General features: G+C 35.8%; 1 protein-coding gene across 2 annotated transcripts in view; it reads left to right on the top strand.

Moving 5' to 3' along the window:
* The window catches only part of PDGFD (platelet derived growth factor D), a 214,471-nt gene that overhangs the window by 166,010 nt on the left and 23,288 nt on the right, over window positions 1–25,173 (top strand). For both annotated transcript variants that reach the window (XM_039858777.1, XM_039858776.1), the window contains exons 4-5: window positions 20,617–20,679; window positions 23,816–24,014. In XM_039858777.1, the coding sequence (XP_039714711.1) occupies window positions 20,617–20,679; window positions 23,816–24,014 (262 nt within the window). The remainder of the gene's footprint in view (window positions 1–20,616; window positions 20,680–23,815; window positions 24,015–25,173) is intronic.

The following is a 25,173-nucleotide window of genomic DNA, read 5'->3' as shown; positions in this document are numbered from 1 at the left end:
GCTCGGGATATTAACTATAAATAGGATTTTCATAAAATATTGTCCAAACAAATCAAAGGATTTACAAACTAGAGGCCTTTTAGAAAAATAAAATAAGAGAGAGATGGAAATAATAAACATAAAACTAAAGCATGATATGAATATATTCACAATGGAAGACAGTTACTTAGTGAAAAACACATAATACTCCTAAAAGCAGAAATGGAAAGCTCTAGTGGGTCATTCATTATACTGTGCATCACAGCAGTGGAGTAGATTTCTTTGCAAAGGTATATGTTTGAATATTTTGTCCACTCTGGTGTGAAATGGCTTACAGGATGGCTTTTTCACTACTTCCATTGTGAGGCCATTTCACAATTTAATAGATATCGCTATTGGGAAAAATTTGTACAGACAGAGCCTACATTTTCTGCTATTCAGTTTTATGCCCTGACTTCTCAATATTGCCCCCAGGGAGCATCATACACAATTCTTTCCCTTCATGGTGATGCATTTCGAATTCTTGGAAATTTGTATCATATCTCTCTAGGTCACGCTTTCAAATATTTTATATGTAGTGTACATCAAGTATGTAATTCCTTTGTCAATGAGCAATATATTTCAATTTTATAATCTTGTCTTATAAATCATTTTCCTCAGCCTCTTAATCAGTCAGTTCTCTAAATTCCCATAAGTTTGTTATCATCTTATATTAAAGTACTGACAAAATGATTGGTAATCTGATTCCCATCTTACCGATGCACTGCATAGATAAGCCACTGATTCCTAGTTTCAGACTGCAGTGCTTTTGTGTTTTGGCACTTTTGAGATATCTTAACAATTCTCCCCATAGCTTGTTATCACTTTGAAATTGCAGGTAAAGTAGTTACATTTCTAGATTCAATGATACCAAAGAAGTTATAACAACTTTTTATCAAAAATCATTTACTCCTACTACATATAATATCAGACATTTTGCATTGATCATTGATAACTAGAGAAATAATTTCACTAATTTCTATATTCTTTCAACTCTGAGATGGTCTGTATCTAATGTAATATCAACATTTCCATATAAAGAATGTCTAAAATACACGGCTAAATCTTCTCCCACAAGGACCCTATATATGTACATTATCCAGGTTATTGAAGCTACTGAGGGACCTTTGTCAGGTAAATAACTTAACACCTCTGAAAAATATAGTGTGTTTATTTAGCACAGCCACCTTTTCTGTTTCTTTCAAATTGATTAGGCATGATCACCTATGTCAGGGAAATTTTACTTTCTTTTAAATTTCTAAGACTACTTTTTTTTTAATAGAAATGTTTCTTGTTTTATAAAATGATGTTTCTTTTCCACAACATTTAAACTGTAGAGTTTTTCAACTCCAGAATTAATATCATGAAAACAACTTTTGTTGTTTTGCCTGCTTATTTTATTGCTACCAAAGTCTATATTTTTCATCTTAACATAAGCCAAATATTGGTCGTGAATACATTTTAAAAGACTTCGACCCTGCCATCAGAGTTCAATCTGTGAGAATTATTGCTATATCTTGAATTGCAATACTTAAAGCCCCTGAAGGATTAGCTTTGATATCAAAGGACAGAAATAGAGAGAAAGTACTCTTTTCACATGGCCTTAAAATAATTGACCTAGTCACCTACTACCCCGCCTTCAGAGCATTCATATGAAGGGCGATACCTCAATTGTTTACCAAGAAGAAAAACACTGTGGGAGATAAAACTAAATGTCAGCTGCTGTCTTGCTGCCAAGAAAGTGGGTTTTAGAAACTTTAGTTGTCCCACATTTAGAAATGTTTAAAAATAGAAATAATTAACCCATAGGCCAACTTTTAACTTTAAGCCACCTTTATGAATAAAGATAGCTTAAAAATGAGTTTGCCACCTGAAAATATGGTCTTTAAACTTACTAATTAAATTCCCAGCTGATAGATAATAGATCTTTATGAAGAATCATATCCTAGGAGCCCCGTAATTCTTTAAGTCTTTGTTGAGAGCCTCATATGCCCCAGGCACTATACTGACTTCTGTGGCAGTATGAAAGTTAACGAATAGGTATCCTGTAAAAGTCTTTGTATACTCTGGAAACACGGAGGCGGGAGCATCTACATTAGAAGTAATGATGCTTCTCAAAGGAAGTGATCTCATTTAGGTTCTAAATGATGAGGTGGAGTTAGCTAAGTGGGAAAGCATTGAGAGAACTTTCCAAGCAAAGGGAACAATTTCTGCAAATTTAAGAGGGCTGATAAAGCATGCAATAATTGTGAAAGCCTGGGGAAATACAAGTGATTGGCTGGAAATGATGTTGGAGAGGAAGACAAGAGCCAGATCATGAAGGTTTTGATGTACTCATCAAAGGACTATTCAGAAACTTGGAGGGATTTGAGGCTTGGAAGTTATGTGGATGGTATAGCACTTTTTATTTTTATTCTATTTTTGAAGACGAATATTCAGGCCAATGGAGGACAGATTGCAATTGGGCAAGAATTAAGAAAAACTAGTTAGGCTATGATAGTAATCAAGGAGAAATGTCATAAACTCCTGAATTAAAGCACTGGTTAGAAAACATGGTTCTGGAGGGTTAAGAGAGTATAATCTGAAGGATTTAGTGACTAATTGGGGATTATTCAACATGACCCCTGGGTGTATGATATACACAATTAGGTGAAGGTGGTATTTTTCAAGGAAAGGAAACACAGGGAGATGAGCAGGTTCTGTGGGGACATTGATGAGTAGCATTTTGGGCATGTTGTTTGAGGAACTTGTGGGACATCCAATGGGAGGTGGCCAGCGGGAACCTGGCAAAATGATCTAGATTCTCAGCAAAGATTTCTTGGCCTGGGATACGGACTCAGGCATCATTCATGCACAAATCAGTGCTGAAGCCAAGAAAGTTGATGAGTTTACTCAGGTGCCAAGTATCAAATATCAGAGTCCTGGGAACACTGACATTTAAGAAGACGTTAAAAGAGGGGAATCCAGAGAAGAAATAAGTAAAGAGGTAAAATGAGACCACTAGAGCATAATATCACAAAAGCCAAGGGAAGAGAGAATTATGAAGGGAGTCACCAACAATGTTAAGGAAGAGGTCACATAAAACACAGGCTAGAAAGGGTGCATTGGCTTTGGTAATTCAGAAGCTATTAAAACATTAATGAAAGCGTTTTCATCAGAGTGGTGGAGCAAGATCTAGGCTGCATGGGATGAAGCATGAATGAAAACTGTAGTTAGTAACAAGTATACACTTCTATTTCAAGAAATTTGAGTGTAAAGGGACACAGATTTAAAGAAATGATACCCAGATAGAATCAAGGAAGTAATTTTTCAGATAATAAATAAACTGAAATTTTTTGACAGGTTGCGCAGGATGCACAAATAGAGGGAATGGGTAAAGATACAAGAGAAAAAGGCAATGCGGTATGCTGGTTTCTCATTTTTGTCCAGCAGAAACACAGATGAAAGAGTCCAGATGTTGCCGAATGATTGAATTGCTCCAGAGTTGAGCTTTTGCAGGGTGCCACAGGACAACTGGGTGCTAAGGGAGTATTGATAAGAGAAGGCTTAAAGCGATGAATTGCGTTCAGATCAACAGAGGGCTGATAACTTGGGAAACATGGAGATGTAAGTGTCTGGAGGCCTCAGAGAAGTTGGAGAGAGGTACAGTAGCAAGGAATTCGAGAGCATGCAAGGATATAGAAGGCATGGTCACAGAATACCCTGTACATTTAAGATTTCAGATTAAGAGGGAGTTGCTGAAATGGGGTACATGAGAAGGGTCATTAGATTTGAAAGAGTCAAAGACCTATAAACTAAGGATAGTCTCTACATTATTTGCATGTATGCTGACACCATCCAGGGTGATGGTTACAAGAACTGGAGACAAATACAGGAACCCAGATGCCACGGTCCTTAGTGAATGTGGAGAAGTGACCAAGATTTCAGTAAAAGCAACAATATAAGGAGTAAAAGCAGGGAATAATAGCTTAGTGGCCTGAATTTCAGAGATCACTATATATGTTTATTTGTACAGGCTTACAATATCTTTAAAAGAATATATAAGAAATTGATCATGGTGATGGCTGCTGCGTGGCATCCCTTTTATAACTTTTAGATTTTGGATCATGTCAATGTATTGCATTAAAAATAGTGGTTGGGAAGTGCCAGAAGGGAGCCAGGTGAGAGGCATCCCACACCTGGATTTCCCTGCCTAGCAGGTTTTCAGAGTGGGAGCTCTCCTTAGGTAGGCCTAGAGGGAACTACCGCCTTCAGTGAATAGGAGAGAGTGGTCAGCGAAGGCTTCAAGAGTCTTTGTCTACATCAGTGCATAGGTCTAAAAAGCATTGCAAAACAGTAGCCCTTCAGAAGTGATACTGTGTTTATGATGTCTCATTTTAAATTTAATCTACTCAATAGTTTTTAGACTGAAAACACTCAACCAGTTTCAGAAATCCAATTTAAAGTTTCCTTTTTATTTTTGAAGAGAATACGGAGCCCAGGCTAAAACAGCTCCCAAAAGCAATATTCCTTACTGTGTACAATAAATCATCAGCTTTCTATCCCATCAGTAAGCTGAGAAGTTGGCAGAAGATAATGCAGTGTTCTCTTGAGAGCAAAGATTCTTGTTAACTTATATTCTTTTCTTCTCTAAAAATTTATGGCTTTTTCATTGTTGTTGATGCTCTTAAAAGTATAGTATCTTCCACTTAAAACAGGAAAGTTGAGGATTTTTAAAAAATTTATCCTGATGAAATCTAATATATGCATTGGCTGAATAGTGACTGTAGAGGTTGACAAACTCCACAGAGGATGAACAAGAATAAAGCAGTAAACGAAATATCTTTCTCACCCCAGTATTCTTTGAGACTGGTTAAAAATGATATTATTTTGCTTTAAGCAATCTTTCTTCTTCCTCTTCTATCCTCATTCTTTCCTTCATAACTCAATAGAAAAAGCATCTTAGACATAGCTAAGAATAAGACAATTTTAATTAGATGGTTTTGCCTGACCCAAATACTTTCTGGCTGTTATATATGAAATATTATTGCACTGTTCTCTCTCCACATCATAAGGAAATATGAGAAAGATCCCCTCCTTTCCCTTCTTCTCTTTGCAAGTAGCTAAGTGCTGAAAGTGGGAGCACTTAGTACTGCCAACTTGCTGAATCAGGTTCTATGAAAGAGAATCTGAGCCCAGCCATGAATGCTGCAACTGTTTCCTCTCCAATATACTAGGGGCGGTGGGGCAGTGGGGAGGAAGGAGTCTTTTCTTTCCCCAAACCTGGATATCAAGGAGCTGCTGAAGTGTCAGGGTTTCCCATTTTTCTCAGAGCACGTATTCCTATTACTGAAGAGGCCTCCTTTCAACTTGTCACTCAGAATGACAGGAGTTCACCAAGACCTCTCAAAGGCAATGAATTTCACATTAAGGTTGAGACTACTACGGTCAGCATTTGAACACAATAGATGGTGTGAGAGGGATCATAACTCTGCCCAACCCCCAACCTCTCTGTCAGGGTTCTCCCATAGGTAACAGGTCCATTTCTGCATGTAAACAAGAGCTTTGAAATTTAATTGCTTTATTTCTGCCCATAAGTATACTATTAATATAGCAGTATACGCAATATTGTGCAAAATTTGGGGAAATTTTACAACTGTCGAATTTATTTTATAACCGCTTTGATGATAATAAACAATTGTTGCATTTTGTAGGACTATGAACTAGATGACCCCTAATATCCTCTCTAACTTGATCTGTTATATGAAAGAGAAGATATTACAGTTACATAGTATGTATTTACCGTATCATCCTAAATGATAGCTTTCCCTGGCTTCTCACATGTCAAATGCAAAGAGAACAGAGTGAACGAAGTTCAGTGTCTGTGTGTCACAGCCTCTGTATCATTTTATATAAAATAAGGTTTGCCTTTACAGAGGATTTTTTTAATGCCAGTGGTTTTTCTTTGAGGGAACTTGCATTCATTTTGTTGATCTAATATTGGAAGAAGAATTAGTATTTTTTAAATACATCTAGTACGGGATTACCCTTTGTACCTTTTAAAAATATAAATGTAAACATTATCTAAGATAATATCAGCTGAAATGTTATGAGAAGTGTACACTGTACTGCAACTACTATTGGATTGGAACACAGACTGGGATAAATTTTGAAGTAACGCTTGGATTAAGGTGAAAGCGTATCTTACTCCCACTCTGAACCAAGAATACCACTACCTCTGGCTATCTTCCACGTGGACCTCACCTGCTTCCTGTACACCTTACAAAGGACATCCACTGACCCTTCCAATATTGTCAATTGCCTCTGAAACCAACATGTTTGTCCTTCTCTTTCATCAATATTTATAGATTTGGAGCAGAGATGAGGAGAGATTGGGAGGCTTCTGCAGACTAGGGCAGTGGTTATGGCTTGCCACAAATGGATTTGGTGAAAAAGAAAATGTATGACTAAAAGCATGTGCTAGAGTGGAAGACATCTGGACTAGGAGTCAGAAGAAATGGAATCTAATTCTAGTTTTCTCATGAGCTAAATGTGTCCCCATTGGAAAGTAATAGCTCTAGACACTGATTCTCGAAATTAGCATGATTTGCTTAGTTATGTTATAGTAACTAATGACCCCGAAATTGCAGCGGTTTACAAAGACAAAGGTTGACTTCTCATTTATATTACATATCAGCTTCTAATCTCTTGTAGCTGTGCTCCATGTATGTTCTTCATGTGGGAACCCAGGCTAAAGGATTAGCCCTCACCACCTGGGACATGCAGAAGAGGGAAAAGAGCAATAGGAGAACCACACAATGTGTTTTAACGCTTCTCCTCACATTTTATCAGTCAAAGGAAGTCACGTGGCCAAGCCTGACGTCAAGGGGGCAGGAAGCACACTCTTCCCAGCAGATGGGCACTAGGGAGAAGCCCTGACAAGAGAGAGTAGACTGAGAGAACACTGTGCCTGTAAGTCAAAAGCACTGATCATTGATATATAAAGTCTCTCCCAGCTCCAATATTACAAATTTTAATTCATGAGTTAGAGATAGCAATAATTAGTTTGGATGTAGACATGTTTTACCAAGAAGTAGGAGACTGGTTAAAAGGTGATCTAGTTCAGAAATAGGCTGAACTCCTACATGAATTAGTAGTTTACATATACATATATAGCTTTTATATTTAAATTCCTTCAACTATTTCTAAAGTGTGTTCTTTCTCTTTAAATATTTTGTTTACTATTTTTCAGAACACATAAATTACAATCCTTTACATATATATGGTAATTTTTAGCTGGCAAAATACTTTTACATGCATCTGTTCCCATCTTATCTATTCCTCACATGACCAAATTGACCATGTTTAGTTTGTTTACCACATATTCTCAATGCCTAGAACAGTGTCTAGCAAGCGGTAAGCACTCAATCATTTGTTGTGGGATGGAGCTGAACTACTTTTGTAGGGAGACTACTGGAGATAGTTATGAAGCTGGAGGAATGCATTCCATGCTCAGGAGAAAAACCCAAGAAGAGAATATATATCCCTTTGCCTGATGGTTGCAGAAATTATCAGACAGGAATCAGAAGATCTCCTCTTTGAGAAGAACCAAATAATTATTTTATCTAATGTTTCTGTGTCTATACCCAGCTCACATAGTAGTAGGGAGAGTGAAATGAGATGAAAGATGTTAAAGCTTTCTGAAAATGTCAAAATCTTAATGTGCATTTGAGGTGATAGTGTGTTAGGCCACTGTAGGTTGGATGGACCAATCCACATTTTTCCCAAGGAAAGAAATGTGAAAATGTATTAAGTCTAAGACTTTCTATATGTCAGCACTTTCCTAACAGCTTTACATATAATAATCTATTTACTCATCAATACATTCCTTTGAGATTGGAATTACTACTGTGTCCATTTTTAAATGAGAATACTGAGGCACAGAGAAATTAAGCAATTGGTACAGGAACTACAGCTGGTCAGTGGTAGAGTTAGGATTGAATCCAGAGAATCTGACTCCAGAACTTGTAACAGATGATTCCCAATTTTGCAGAGGTATTAATATAGCCATTTTCCTAGTTTTGAAAAGAATGCAATAAATGTCCACTTGGGCCAGTTAGTTTCACATGAATTATCTAATTTAATCCTCAACTAACCTGGAGATGAGGGTGGGATGCTTTTTTCCATTTTACAGATCACGAATCTCCAGCATAGAGAATTTACCTTGCCCAAGGTCACACAGTCAATGTTCCCTGTGGAATTAGATTCCGAGTGCTGTCTCCAAAGACACATTTTAAAAATGCTTTAACACACTGAATATCAAATCTTTCTACCAACCAGAATTACTGCAGTCCTTAATTCAGAAAGGTGAATAGCAAATGAGTGCCTCAATGCCTCTGCTCTTCATTTAAAGGCATGGAGTTTACTTTTATTTTGTCTGTACTTAGAGATTGGCTGATGAAAGCCATCCAGGCCCATTTGGATTCTAGCATCTCTATAACCCCCGCTGGGTTTAGAGATAGCCTCCAGTAATCCCACCAAATCAATCCCTGCTGACCAACCTTAGGGGTAATCATAAAGTACTTAAAGGATTCTCATCTATTGAATCCTCTCATCAGGCAAACATTTTAACTCTTCTTTGAAGAAGAAAGGTAATGTTGTACCCTGCTGAGGGATAAGATAAAACTAAATTGTATTTGAGTGGAGAATGCTATTATCATTTTAAGGTTTTGATTACCAAAATAAGGAATCATTTCTAATTCTAAAGTTGCCTTAGAAGATTATGGATATTCCAAAAAAATGTTTTTTTCAAATCTACAGCACTGAATTTCTTATTTTCGATTTTTTCCCACTATTCTCATTACTCAGAATAGCTATCAGTTGTTTATTATTTGTTTTCTAGGAACTCCATTATGTTGCTTAAGATCACTAAAGTCAGGAAGACAATTTTTTTTTTTCCTATGTACAGAAAGGGAGTAATGTGAGCAGGGGAGAGGAGGATGTGGCTGTGCTAACCAACTCTGTATGAATTACTGCAATGCAGTACAGTATGTCTAAAGACCTAGGCTCCAGGCACCGGATCTGCTAGTGATGCTGACACTTGACCACTTGAGGACTTGGTTTCCTTGTATGTAGGCAAAGGATGGTCAGGATAAAAGCTCACAGAGAGCAGTGACCTTGATGTTCTTTTCATTTCTGTGTCTTCAGCACCTTGAACTGTGTAGTCAGCAATAATAGAAATCTGTACTTGCTGAATAATGATTAATTTTCCTAAAAAAGGTCAAGCCTAGCATTGAAGACCCTCTTATTGTCTTGATTCTTCCTTTTTAGCCTCATTTCCAGCCCAGTGCTTTGGGCACATGGCATACTCATAGGTCCAAGATCATGCTACTTTCTGCCTTTGTGCCTGCTCTCCCCTCCACCTGTCTACTCTTTTACCAAAAACTCTAATTATCATTCAAAGGTCAACTCCAAGGCCACTTCTTCTAAGACCTTCCCCAGAACCTCTTAGATGGTCTTAAATCATTTTTTCCTCTGCAGACCAACAGAACTTTGCTTATAGCCCTAATGGAGCACTTATTTATGTAGGTCTTATATTATTAATTTATTCGTTCCACAGATATTTATTAACACACAATAGCCAAAGCTGAATCATATTTACTCCTCAAGCAACGCAGTGACTATTTATTCTTTCATTTAACTAGTATATACTAAATGTATGTTAGTTAATAGATCCTGTTGTAAGTGCTGTGCATTGAGCAGTGAAAAAGTTAGAAAATGTCCTACTCTTCAGGGACTTACATTCTAATGAGACACAGACTCAGAAATAAGTGCATACATAAATAAGATAATTTCACATAAAGGTAAGCCATTAAGAAATAAATTTGCTGATATAAAAGGGAATGACAAGGGTGGGGAATTAGAATGAATCTAGATGATAAATTCCTCAAGGGCAATTTTACAACTTATGCATCTATGCATTATCCAGTGTCTAGCACAGTGAGTTGCATATTTTAGTCAAATGGAGAATAAAACTCTGAAGAAATAGGTCTGAGGTGTAAGTATGACATATGAAGTATGCCTTAAAAAATCCATATTGCAGGGACTACCTCAGCTAATCTTTGGGCCTAGGCAACAAAATAGTCAGCTCTGATTTTTCCCAATCTAGTAAAAGAGAAGTAATAGTTTACCCAGTTTCTAGAGTATTTTCTCTTTGACTTTGGTATGCATTGCACTTTTTGTTTGTTTGTTTGCTTGCTTATTTACTTGTTTATTTGTTGACAGCAAACATTACCTTTGTAATTATATTTGGCGTAGATGAATACTGCGGTGAAGTTGCATTCACTTAGTACACAGCATGTGATAATACCAAAAAAAGTACAGCAGGAAGCAAAAGAGCCAATCTAGTATTAAAGTTTTGCTGTGCAAAGCCTAGTGTTTTCACTCACTAAAACTTCTAATGAATACTGCTAATGTAATAACAGGCAAAAGTAAAAAATGCTACTGTTAACTGATGATAATCAAAAGTAAAAAGGAACTGTGAAAGCCCATAGATGTGAACAATAGGATTCAAATCTCAGGATCTCTCCTTTAAATGCCATTTAAAAGTGATTTTCCCAACCAGTGGGAGAAGACTTTGAGTTGTTTACTCAGGAGTGAAGATGCAGTTTTACTGACTGAGTTGCACATCTGTTCCCAGGTCTCCTTCACTGGCTTTAACCAGAGTCTGGCTACTGTATTGAACTTTTCTCTGTGCAAAGCTCTACCAGCTCTTATCAGAATAAAACCCACGACCTGTGTACTTGTCACTCAGCTCCAATAAATTCAGCTAATAGGCCCAGACAGCAAGCCTGCTTTTGAGATTCGAAACCTGCAAGCGGCTTTGATTAGTTGCTAGTGGAGTGGGAAGTGGAAAGAGGAACTGCAAGGTCAAGAATGTGCTAATCTCACCTTCTGTCAGAAGAGCTTTGCAAGGGTATGAGTTCTTCCGTTTCAAACTTTACATTAACCAACTCTCTAGTTTAACCACACAAATGAGTCTGGAAATCCCCTTACAGTCAGGTCAAGAATAAGGTTGTCCTCTGAATTAACCGTTACTTAATTTATATAGTTCTGCAATATCAACATGGCTGTTAAATATTTTACATTCGGTATATAGCCTCTAGTGCTAAATGATAATGGTGATGGGTGGCAGCTCTGATGAATGTTTACTTGTGGATTATAAGGATAAGGATGAATGTGTACAGGGAAAATGTGTGACCAACAACACAAAATCACATTCCTAGGCAATATTCACATTTTTTAAAAGTAAGAAACAGCTTTTTGAATGTTTTATGACGACTTGCCCCTGATCTTCTTCTAAGATATTCCCCTTTTCTTTATAAACCTATCATTTGCTAAATAATGTTTCATGACTGCTTTTTTCCCCTGATATTGATTGTGTCAAGCTGTGTTGACCATAGCTTTGTCTATTGGACTTCAAATGGTATTTTTCTCCCTAACGTCAGATCTTAGAAGTTTTAATTAGCAATGGAAGCACTTGAGTTCATAGAGGAAATAATTTTAGCTAACGAATTTTCATGACATGGCCTTAATCTTCACAGCGTTTGTAATTCCCATTTTCTCTAATATTTGTTTTAATAATGTAACCAGTTTTGGGCCAAAATGAAGATAATCCACTTATATAATGCCATTCAAGTACAAAGAACTTTAGCAGTTCTTAAGAGTATGAATTTTGGCACAGAGTTGTCCAATGAAAATGAAATGCCTTTTGAGTATAAAACAGTATTTCCTCCCTCAACAACAACAAAAACAAAACAAAAAGAGTGTTCACTATGTACCAAACACTGTTCTAAGTGCAAGGAAATGAAAATATGAATAATTCAGGTCAATATTTCTTCTTTTCATTTCAAACTTGCAATTTTCCTAAGGTAGCACAATAATTTCCTCAGCCATCCATTTCAGCTTGGGAGTATAAATAGTCTTTAAGATTAGTTTAGCAATATCAAAAGTACAATCTTTAATAATTTTCAGGCTACTGATGAAGCGAATCAAATGTTCTTTTGAAATGCATTTAAGGAATGTATGAAAACCTGTATTAGCAGAAATCAGGAGTGTTTGTTTATCTTATAAAAGGATTCTTTTTATAAAGGAAAGGAGGAATAGTTCAGCAGAGATGAAAGAGCATGGAGAGTCAGCCTCAGGTTCAGATATTTGAAAAGCCTCTAATAACCAGGCTTGTGAGGTTGAGCATTTTTTCATATAGCTGCTGGCCATTGGTACTTTTTCTTGAGAGATATGTATGTTCAGGTCCTCTGCCCATTTTTTAATTTTTTTAAAAATTATCGTTATATGAATTATTTGCATATGTTGGATGTTAGCCCCTTATTGGAAGCGTTATTTGCAAATATCTTCTCCCATTCAGATGGTTACTTCTTTGTCTTGTTGATGGTTTCTTTTGCTGTGCAGAACTTTTTAGTTCGATATAGTCCCATTCATTTATTTTTGCTTTCACTTCCCTTGCCTTTGAGGTCAAATTCATAAAATCTTCTCTAAATCCAAAGTCCATGAATTTGGTACCTATGTTTTCTTCTACACTGTTTATTGTTTCAGATCTTGTATTCAGATCTTTGATCCATTTTGAGTTCACTTTGGCATATGGTGACAGAGAGCAGTCTAGTTTCATTCTTTTGCATGTGGCTTTTGAATTTTCACAGCACCATTTATTAAATTATTCCATTGTATATTTTTGGCTCCTTTGTCAAAAATCATTTGCTCATATATCTGAGGGCTTATTTCTGGACTCTCAGTTCTGTTCCATTGGCCTGTGTGTCTGTTTTTCTGCCAATAACATGTTGTTTTGATTATTTTTGCTTTGTAGTATAATTTGAAGTTAGGCAGTGTGATGCCTCTGACCTTGTTCTTTTTTCTCAGGATTACTTTAGCTATTTGGGGTCTTTTGTGGTTCCATACAAATCTGATGATTTTTTGTTCTACTTCTTTAAAAACGGCCATTGGGGTTTTGAAGGGGATTGCATTAAATCTGTGTATTGCTTTGGATATTAAAGTCATTTTAACTATATTAATTCTTCCAATCCATGAACATGGAATATCTTTCCATTTCTTTGTGTCTTCTTCAATTTCTTTTAATAATGTCTCATAGTTTGTAGTGTATAAGTCCTTCACATGCTTCATTAGGTTACACCTAGGTATTTTATTCTTTTTGTTGCAATTACAAAAAGAATTGTTCTTTTTCAGTTTTTTTTTTCCTGAAAATTCATTGGTAGTATATAAGAACACTATGGATTTTGGTACGTTGATTTTGTATCCTGAAAATGTACTGTATTTGTTTATTTTTTCTAACAGTTTTTTAGTGGAGTTTTTAGTATTTTCTATGTAGAGAACCATGTCATCTCCAAAAAGTGAAAGTTTAACTTCTTCATTCCCAATTTGGATGCTTTTTATTCCTTTCCCTTGTTTGACTGTTCTAGCTAAGACTTCCAACAGTATATTGAATAATAGTGGTGATAGGGGAAAGTCTTGTCTTATTCCTGATCTTTCAGGGAAAGTTTTTAGTTTTTCACCATTGAATATGATGTAGCTGAGGATTTGTCAATAATGGCCTTTATTATGTTGAGGTACTTTCTTTCTATATCGATTTTATTAAGTCTTTTAATCATAAATGGATGCTGTATCTTGCAGGCTATGCAAATCAAAACCACAATGAGATAACACCTCACACCTGTTAAAATAGCTGTCATCAACAAGGCAAGTAATAACAAGTGTTGGAGAGGTTATGGGGAAAAAGCAACCCTCATACATTCCTGGTGGAAATGTAAGTTGGTACAGCCACTGTTTTGTGGAAAACAGTATGGAGTTTTCCTCAAAAAAATTAAAAATAGAATTAACATGCAACCCAGCAATCCCTCTTCTGGGCACCTACCCAAAAATTTGAAAACATTTATTTGTAAAGATATATGTACCCTGATGTTCATAGCAGCATTATTTATGGTGACCAAGACATAGAAATAACCAGGGTGTCTTTCAATAGATGATGGGATTTAGAAAATGTGGTACATATATACAATAGAATATTAGCCATAAGAAAAGATGAAATAGTGCCATTTGCAAAAACATGGATATATCTTGAGATTATCATGCTAAATGAAATAAGTCAGACAGAAAAAGTTGAGAATCATATGATTTCACTCATATTTGGGATATAAAACTAAAAGCAACAAATGAACATGACAAACAAGCAGAGACTCATAGACATGGACAATAGTTTAGTGGTTACCAGAGGGAAGTGGGGCAGGGGAGAGCTAAATAGGGGTAGAGAGGGTCAAAAATTTGTGGTGGAAGGAAATTTAACTTTGGGTGGTGAACACACAATGCAAAACACATATGATGTATTATTGAATTTTGTACTTGAAATCTATATGATTTTATTAACCAATGTCACCCCAATAAATTTAATTTTTTTAAAAGTTGCTTCCATGGGCAAGTTACTTAACTATCTTTCTCCCTGCTTCCTCATCTCTTAAAGCTGAAGAAATGGTGAATGAGGTAATGTACAGAAATGGTTTCATTTGGTGCCCAGTATATATTGTCTCTTGCTCCATAAAAGGCAGCTACCAAATAATTAATCATGGCATTTTCTTGATACTAAACTTTATTTACAAGGGCTACCCACAGAATTTAAATCCACACCTAGTTTTTCAGCAACACATTGTAGAGAGACCTCTGGCAGTATTTTTGGAGATGTAAATTAAATATTCGTTTATTATTTGGTCTGTATCAAACACAAAGAAAGCTGATAGCAAAGTTATATTTTGCAATTTGCAGTTTTCTGCATGGCCCCTTACTAAGACATCCTTGTTTGGTAAACACAGGCTTTAATCAATCTTCTTGACCATCATCTCTCCTCTCCAGGATCATTGTGTTTTCCTCAAGTCTTAGTACACAAGCAAGAATTGCAGGTTGTTCTTCTTCCCCACCCCCCACGCCTAATCAAATAGACCCCCTTTCTCTATCTGCAATCATGTCTTGATTCTCTAGCTCTCAAGTATGGCTCTCGTGGCCCCCTCAAGTTGATGACCTCTTCTCTGCTCACGGAGCAACTTTCTTCTTTACCCATTGGAGTGGTGTTTGCTCTAATCTTTGTTTATCCTATTGGGAACAACTTCCAAGACTAATTCAGTCTGAAGAAATCAGAAACTCAGAAGTGTAAGTTCCTTGTCTCATAACATAAGAAAAATAAACTTTTGAAAAACCTCTTGATATTAGCATTAAGATTACACAGATTATTAGTTGATGAATCCTAGAAGTTCTCAATTAAAACATTGTACTTTATTGTCTATAATGATAAATAAAAAAAGTTGTAAAATTAACTCTTAAACCGCTAGAAATCTGCAGGTGTGTCTTATCTATAAGGCTATTTGTTTTTAAAGCTATATTTTATATTTTATTAAAATTATGTTTTCAAAGATAACTCAGGGCTCCTTATAGCTTTAAGAATATATGTTATTAAAATTACAGGCAAATTCTCTACCTTTGAAAGATGCTCTTTGATTTGTGTTAATTATTGATTCTTGAACTCCTGATATCCTTATATTAAACATTGCCAGTAAAAGCTGATCTCCAGGCAAAGCCTTTCTCATATTACTTGAAAAAGAGCTGTTTTGATGATGAGCATATAATGAAATATACATGTAAAGGTTTGGTTGAATTATAGAGTTTGATCCTAAGGGTTTTTAATTTTTGCTTTATTCTGTTCCTCTAGACATTAGGACATCACAATGCTATTATTTCCATGTACATTTCTTAGACTGCATGCCAGAAATTCATGTACCGAAGTATCAAAAGTCTTTGTTCTAAAGGATCTTCCCCATAGAGTGATCCCAAGGCACAGACCTCTACATTTAGCATTATTTGGGTTTCTGTCAGTGAGTCTTGATCAGAGCAGAGTATCATGAACAAAAGGAGAATTCACTGAAGGAATAAATGTTGATAGTGTATACATTTGTTATTGTTTTATGTATTCTGACAAATTCCTCTGTTTCTTATGCATTTCAAAAGAAACTCTCTAAGCATTAGCTCAGTCAAGAAACACAGGTACAATAGGAAAGAACTTTTTTATTTTTCTCCTCTGAGAAATGAATATAAAACAGCAAAGAGAAGAAAATTTTTCAAAATTTTGGAAAATAGTTGGACAAATGTCTCTTAAAACTTTTTCCAAATAAGTCATCCTTGGTAAGTTAGATTGTTTTGGTTGAAAGCTTTTTAAAAACTCCAAGTAACTGCATATGTTTTGTTTTAAGAGATGGGTGAATACATTCCTGTGAGTAATGAACAGTTTATGGCTCATTATGTACAGAATAATCACCTAGGATAAAAGTGAACAGCCATCCTCCCTGAGATCCAGGAACAGGTGGTACAATTAATCATCCCAAATGTTTGGAATATTGGCCTGGCAACAACTGTCTTCAGAGACTCAAAAGACAAGTGTCCCCAGCTCCACTATCAAGAGATAGGAGAGGGATTTGTTTAGGTATCCATTGCAGGTACGCAATGATTAAATGTATGTAAACCACCCCTGGTGGAGGAATGAGTGGACTTTTTGCTTGTTAGCTTATATTACCTGCCCTCTAGGATGGGCTCAAGAGGACTGATAGCAAGAATATCTTGTGATATTCTTTTAAAACATGGAAATTTCCATTCGTACCTCAGTCTTTAATGGCAAAAATTATAATTTAAAACATTCATTATCTGTAGTGTTATTTTATCCCTCACTATGTTTGCTTTCAGCCTGTGAGTAAATTGTCCTCAAATAGCCAGACAAATACCTGTCTGACCATGATGGCATGTTTTCATCACTATTTTTAAAGACTTTAAAAGTTTGTGTTGCATTACTCATGATTTAGGTGGAGCCAGATGTGATCATTCTAGAATTCTTTATGTTACATTTTTTGATAATTATCTTTTTAGTAATTGGTGAGAAGCATTTCCACAAGAAGGCTTTTATTATCTGCCAGTGAATATATGGGTAATACCATTCAATATTATAACACAACACATAAGGGTAAATGCTCATACACACTTGGATTCATTTTTCTTTTCTGTTGTGGTTTCAGAAGTTTACTGTTTCTTGTTAAAACTAGATGTTTATTATGAAAATTTTAGAATATATATGTATATATAGGTGACCTTAAAAATAAAAGTTAGTGATTTTAGCAGCAAAAATGAGTTTATTCAGGAATAGCAGAGAATTGCAATTCGGGACATACAGACTATGGCGAAAACCACAGGCAAGTCCAGAGAACAAAGGAAAAGAACGTTCTTTTATAGTGGAAACAGGAAACTGGGAGGAACTTTTATAAACGAAGAATTCATTGGAGGAAACTGGGAGTTTGAAGTATTGTGGCTTTTCATTAGGTGGGTTGTGACAGTTTCTCAATGGCTGCGCTATTCCCCGGGGAGGAGAAAATCTTCATTCCTCCTGCTGGGGTGGTACTATAGAATAGAAAACATCTTCCTGTTGGCAAAGCATGACTCTTCCTGTTTGGGGCAACCAAGAATGAGTGGGACAGCATGAGAGCTCCTCCTACAGGCACTTCCGAATCCAATCTCGGTAGAGGTCTTCTTTATTAATTTTCACAGTAAACAAAAAGAAAGAAATAAAAATCATCCAACAATGTCAGTATTTCTGTGCCAACAATGTCAGTATTTCTGTGAATATGTTTTTAGTCTTATTAATCAGATATCCGTACATGTTTATAGCAAAATTGTATGATATGGAATGTACTCTTTTATAAACTTGATTTATGAGTTTATTTTAAGAATGATAACTATCTGTTAAACTATTACAAGTATGTTTTCTTGTTTGTCACAATGTTTTCAATTTTGTTTTTGATATTGTTTTGGATTTATACAACATTTTGCGTATGTGAGGTATATCAATTTTTTATGTTTTTTGACTTTTGCATTCATGTTTAGAAATATCTCTTCCATGCTTTGAGTATATAAATATCTATCTGCATTTTCATGTACTTTAAGATTTCATTTTTACATACCTCCCCCACTTCCTAATCTATAACACTTTCTCATACAAACCAAACTATGCATACAAAGCTATTTAAAAAGTGAAGATCTGTGAATTATATCTATGTTTTCAAAACTACTCCAAATAGTAAAATGTAGAGAATGAGGGAGGGAATTCCATTTCAAAATGCCATATAATGAGTTTCATTGTCAAAATATTATTATAAACTACTTTAAATGAAAGGACATAAGCTGACAATATTATTTTTTTAAATAATAATACAAATTAATTATTAGATTAAGGCAATGAAGATTAAGATACCTGTAATTATAAGATGATATATAATATTATTTGATGGGTTGGAAAGAGCATGTGACTACGAGATGCACAATAGGGTTCTAGTCCAAACTCCAGTAATAATACGTTTGGGTCTGCTGAGTTTCAGTTTGCTCATCTCTCAAGGGAGAGAATCGGATCCCTAGGTACCCTCAATAAGTTACCCACAGCACCAAAATGCAGAGATTCTTGGCATGGACTGAGAGAACCAAAGTCGCCAACATATCAGCTCTTTTCTTTTAGGATAGAACATATTACAATTATAGTTCACAAGCAGGAGGTAAGGGAATCAAGGGCTGAATTTGCACTGACTTGAAACTAACTAGCATACTGTTTTCCATAACGGCTTTACCAATTTACAATCCTATGAATCACTCTCTTTTTGACTGAGTCTTCTATCCTACTTTTTTTTTTTAATAAGTAAACATGTACTTATTAATCTATTTATATGAGTCTAGAAGACTCAGCTTAAGAGTCACCTTCTAATATGAAATTTTTCCAAGCCCACTTCCTCCACAGGTAGAATTTTCTACTACCTTCCATGGTATTCTGATTAGTCTGGTATCAGAGCACCTGCATGAGTTTATTTTACCTGTTTAAGTGTCTACATTTTGAATTCCTCGAGAATAAGGATAGTTTCTCATTTCCTTGTGATTCTACCCTCAGCTTAGAATGTATCCCATAGTAGGTGATTAACAAATAATGAATGAGTGAAAATGAAAATTATATGATCTAAGGATTGTTTATGTCTGTCTTATCCAGCATATATCTTCCTACCAATAGTTTCTTCAAGACATAGAGAAGTCGTTGGCTGTCCTATCCAGTTTCACCTGCTTACCAGCTTATGAAGACTCATATAAATTCCAACCTTCATTTGTTTTCACATATCTTTCTGCTGTGGAAATTCAGTGTCCTTTTCATATGTAGTCTATCTTTCAGACTACAGAGACCACATTTTCTCTTTCTTTTCTATCTTCTATGAGGTTGAGACTAGAATAATGATGTCCAACCAGTTTTCAATAAATGTTCATTCCTTGAACCCTACATTTGACTCTGTTCTTTCTTGGTAAACAACTAAAATTTTCTTCAACACAGATGTTTATATATAAACCAGCCTCATCATGAGCAATTAACAAATGTACTTCTAGCTCCTCAAAGTGTTAAAGAAATTTAGTTCTGATACTTAGCTCTCATTCAGTAAGTATACCTGGGTAAATAAGTCCTTATATATGAGTGGCTGAATTTTCCTTGTCAATATCTTAAAATATCTCCTGCTCCCGGAACAGGCTGGAAGAAATTTATCAAGGTAATTTATGTTAACAAGATCAAGAAATCATGTGTGACATGTAAAAATAGTAGAATCAGCTTTTCTTCCCATCGTGTTTTTTAAACTTATTGGTGCTAGAGTAATTAACATAAAAGGCACATACGTATTGGAGAGAAACTTGCCTTTTAAGAGAAGTTTTTTTTTTTTTTTTTTCCTGAGGTCCATTGCTTTCACATATCTTTTATTTATTTATTTTTTTCTGAGGTCCATTGCTTTCACGTATCCTTTATGGCTTCTCTGAGATAAATAACTTTCTCAGGTCTGCCCTTTACCTTCTTTCCAGTGGGTAGTACTTTGTCATTCCCACAGTTACTGTCTTCCCCCTCCATTCTTCCTGCATTTCTTGATAAAGTCAGGAATAGTACTTCATCAGTTAATTTATCTTTGAAAAGATCGCTTATATTCTAGACTAGCTCAGCAGGCAGGATTGAACATGATGCAGAACCTAGTTCAAACCAACTAAACATTAATACCAATAATAATTATTATTATTCTTTAAGCACTTTATTAAGTTTGAGTTATAATTACATAATTAATGCATCCAATTCTCAAAACAACCCTGTGATTTAAGCATCCCATACCATCCTTTTACGGATAAGGAAGAGAAGGATTAGAGAGGTTACCTAAGATCAAACAGCCAATAAGTGGCTGAGTTAAACTTTGAACTCCTATCTACACATTTTCCATCTCACCAGTGCTGATAAGTAAATGTGAATGCAGTCCATGTCTTGAATGAGAAGGGTTCTTGAGAAGAGTGCTTAAGACAAATGATGACCTGTTTAGCAAGAACGTAGTCCCTATTTCTGTTGTCACTTAGTTGGAAAAAGATTCAGATGGCTGAGATGTTGAAACTCTGAATGCAGTGAATTGAACAGAGGTTTTGATTGACTCACGTGGATCTTTCTTTGCCTTCTAGGAAGATTTCCAACCTGCGGCAGCCTCAGAGACCAACTGGGAGTCAGTCACAAGCTCTATCTCAGTAAGTAACTTATTTTTCTGTTGCCAGTGAAAAAAACTGATGGAGTAGCAAGGTCAACCCAGAACAGTGTCAACTGAATTAAGGACCTATGCCTTGACCAAAAGCCAGATCTCAAGCATCGTGTATTCTTTTATTTCATTTAGGTTATAGTGGGCTATGTCAGATGCCTTTTTTTCCTCTTTCAGAAAGTTTTCAGGAAATACTAATACTCGTAGGAACATGGGGTAGACTATGGCTGAAGTATTTATCAGTTTCAAAGCAGAACATTCCAACCGAAGAACAGTCCAGACACATCAAATGTATCAAACTGGTCCATGGCCAAGCTCGAGTGGGGAATTTTGAAATAGCTTTTTGAATATTCCAGGGGAAGCTGTTAACCTTTGCGTTTCAAGGATCTTTTCAGGCATAAAAACTCCCAATGTTTACAGTAAGATAACTTAAGTGCAAACCAGGCATGTGTTCAGTTTGACTTGGAAATAAAACATAACTCACGCTGAAACTGTAAAATGGTTCATGCCCCTAATTTTTTCTCCAAGTTTAGTCATTTCTCAGTATTCTTTCTACTTATCTGCTTTGTACAGAAAGAACAGACATTGTTTTCACCAATCCTAAGAGTAGCACTTATGTAGCAATAAAATACAAGATAATAAATGCAGTTTTTCATTAAAAGGTCAAGAGCATGGAGAAAGCTTATCCATAGTTCTAAAGTGGGTCAGTGTGGCTGAGTCAGTGGAGTTGATTTTTTTTTTTTCCCAAAACTGATATGCTATCTTTTGCCCTCTGGGAGATTTTTTTTGTTAATTCCCTCAGATGGCAGGATTCTTTAGCTCTGGATTCTGTGACAATTTAATTTACCTGATATGGCTGCTGGACCAGAACAACAAGATCTGATGCAGAGATAGAGAGGTCTCTAATAGTGATATTTAGAGTATTTTATTTGTTTGGTTTCGACAGTCCAGAATGCACATTCTGAACATAGCTAAGTGTAAGCAATCATTGTCAGGCAGGTGAAAATTAAAATAAAGCAGGTGAGGCCATGGAGCCACGAGGCTAGGCAGGAGGCTTGGATAGTTATCAGCCCTAGACTGACAATTGAAGGTAGATGCCAGAGGCAGCTTTTGCAAAAAGGACCTAATGTACTATTCTGTCAAGCAGTTCTCCAGCTTCTCAAACTTCTTAGACATGACAGCTTAGAGTTGTCTACCCATTCCTGACCTAAGCACAGAAATTACAGTTTTAAAGGACAAACAGCTCATATATAAGGACAATTTTCTCTATAGTTTGGGTTTGCTCTTCAGACTAATGTTAATGCTCTTTTAACATTAGTCTGAAGAGCAAACCCAAACTTCCCCCTCAAGGACTAGGAGCCCCTCTACAGCTTTCTCTTGAAGAGTCATCTGGATGAACATGACATCCTAAGCGTAGTTTGGAGTGACCCTAGGAAACATTTTGCCAGGAGTTCCCGAGAGCCATTTTGCTTGTGTTGGAATGTCTCAATTGATATACCTGCTTTTATTTTTAAAACTAAAGGAAGTATTTTAATTTCAAAGCTTTTATAGTCTGCCATGCACCTAAATTTGGCCAGCTCGTTTTGCTATTTTTTTTTTATTTTAGACCTATATTATTGTGATGCAAAGCTAATTATAAATCATCTAGTGAATATAAGCCAGGTAGACAGTAGATTCTCCAGAGTACAATTTGAATGGGAATTTTGATTTTTGTGCAGAATCTAAGTATTATTCACCTCTAGCATTTGATTCCAAGAGAGATGTGAAAGATAAACTAGGTGCTTCAATCAGGATTCAGCTTACATATCTCACACACACACATGCACTCATGTGCATGTGTGCAGCCCTGAAGAGCTGGCCTAACACCTTCACCAATCTGTTTCATGTCTCCCATCCTACTCCCCAAATCCTATTCCCCTCTCTCACTAGCACATACTTGAAATCTGTTCCTAAATGCCACTAGTGGTAGGTTAATGTCCTTACACACTTAGTTTTGCTAAAGAGGGACCATTCCTGTCAGAGCAAATGATCATCGAATCTCTTACGAATCTTTGGGCCTTGATTGGCTAAAGAGAGAAAATATTACCTAAGAGTGAAAATATAAATGTGGGCTTTGCTGTCTGTGACTCTGTAGCACATATTATTTCTCAGTAGGATACTGCAATTAAGTTTCAGGAACACAAGTTTACATTTTCCTATAATGAGAAGAGATATTTGCCCTTGGGGGATCTTATTTGTTTGGCAGTTTCTTTAAAGACATTTAGGAATCATTTGAGACTGTGTGTTCTCTATTTCCTTGTTAATGGGTCATGAATTTTTACAGAGATGTTTGAATCATGGCTCATTTACCTCTAGATTGTACAAGGGTTAGTGAAGTAAGCACTTGGAAATTTATGTGGGGATATATTCTATGGCAAAATACATAATCCTTTCCAGACTTTTAGTGATATTGGATTCCCCATTTAAAATATTCCTGACAATGTTTTAATGGCAACTGCGATCACTAGGAAGCTACAGCACTTAAAAAACAAAGCAAAACATATGCTTCCCATGTGAATTTTCCACTCTTAAGAGAACCATCATGGTTGATTATCCTCGTTGACAGTAAATAAGCTGGTTAAAGTGTCAAATTTTATCAAGCTGTCTTCAGAATAGATTCAAACTCTGATCACACATCACTAGCAATGCTAAGTGACCTGTAAAGAGGGGATGTATAGGCTAAATATGGTAGAATGGAATGGATTATGCAAAATTTGCATGGAAGGAGTTCAGAATTTAATTGCTCACCATTAGTTGTTGATATGGATACGGATGATTTGTGACATTGAATCAGGAAATTGGATGACTTAGTTTTAATATTTCCATCTAGCCTATGTCTTTTTTAATGATTGCGGTTCAGATGAAGTGGAAGTTATATGATTTTCCTGGTTTCGATTTGCAAAAAAGTGAACGATTGTCATTTATCAATTAATCGCTCTTATTTAGAAATAGTACTAGAGCATGATATTTACACATATGATGTCTTATAATCAGAATCCTTTTTATGTTCCTTCCATATAGTTGTATGACTGTTGTGTTTCATAGCAATGGGCTTTTTCTGAGTACACTGAGCTGTATATTACTCTTAGGGGGTATCCTATCACTCTCCATCAGTAACGGATCCCACTCTCACTGTGGATGCTCTGGACAAAACAGTTGCAGAATTTGATACTGTGGAAGATCTGCTCAAGCACTTCAATCCTGAATCATGGCAAGAAGATCTTGAGAATCTGTATTTGGACACCCCTCATTATCGAGGCAGGTCATACCATGACAGGAAGTCAAAAGGTAAGAAACAGAACATTGGAGGTTCTTCATAAGCAGATAAGAGTGTTAATAGTAATAATAAGTAAGGATTAGCAATGCAATGTATTTAATTCACTTAAATCAGATGGTTATCATCAGTCCGTTATCACATATCTTTTCACAGCACCTTCTTATAAAGTTCTATGTTTCGCCCCGACTGTGTTGTTTATATGGGAGTAAGAAAGGTTTGATTCAGTCAAAGGTCTGTCATAGCGTAGAGCTAGAAAAGACCTTATAAAATTATCTAAACGAGCTTTGTGCTTCTAGGCAAGTAAAACATTATTAACCCCACTGCAAACAGTGGAAGTAACGAAAGCCAGGTGAAGTAAATAATTTGACAAAGCCTCCTAGTTAGCAATGGAGAGGAAAAGAGAATCATGGGCTTTTGCCTCCAGTAGCAGTGCTTGTGTAATAGTCTATTGTGCATCTCTAATGAATATTAATTTAGCCCAGGACTCAGTGTTGGTGGACAGGCTCCTGGTAAAGCAAAGATCAAAACTCTTCGTGGATTTCAACTCTACTCATTCAGTGGCCATTATACAATTTTGTTATGAAGAAGTACTATATGCTTGGTGCCCTGCGTGGTTCATGAGATGTAAATGTTCTATGAAGAAGCAAAGAAGTCTGGGATAGTTTGGAGGTATACGAAGGCACACATTCAACTTTGAGATTCAGGAAATTATAATGAGGGGAGAAGAGATGAACATTCAGGCAGAATAAACATCATAAGTTGAAATAATAATACTTAAACTCTTAAAAAGAAAATATTTTCATCCTATATCTGAATGATAGGATCCTAGGATGAGAATGTTCATTTGAATGTTTAACTCAAATTAATAGAGAAATAACTTTAAATTTCCTCTTATTGAATAAAACTATAATTTATAGTTGATTATATCCTTGTTTTATTTGATAAGATTTGTTATTATTAAAATTTTCTCTAAAAGTCTTCCTAGGCTGGCTTGCATCATAGATGTGAAGGCATTTAGCTAAAATACAGCTTGTCTCTTATACTATGTAAAATCAGGGGTACTTTTAAGAAACGTGGACTGGGCTACTTTAATAGATAATGTTTATGTTGGTAAGCACAACGTATTAGAACATGTGGACCGAAACGACTAGTTAGTTAACTCCTGCCTGG

Source organism: Pteropus medius, unplaced genomic scaffold (assembly GCF_902729225.1).
Source record: "Pteropus medius unplaced genomic scaffold, Ma_sr-lr_union100, whole genome shotgun sequence".
NCBI classification, from domain to species: domain Eukaryota; kingdom Metazoa; phylum Chordata; class Mammalia; order Chiroptera; family Pteropodidae; genus Pteropus; species Pteropus medius.
The sequence above is the reverse complement of the archived record's forward strand: the minus strand, read 5'-3'. Positions and strand labels throughout refer to the sequence as shown.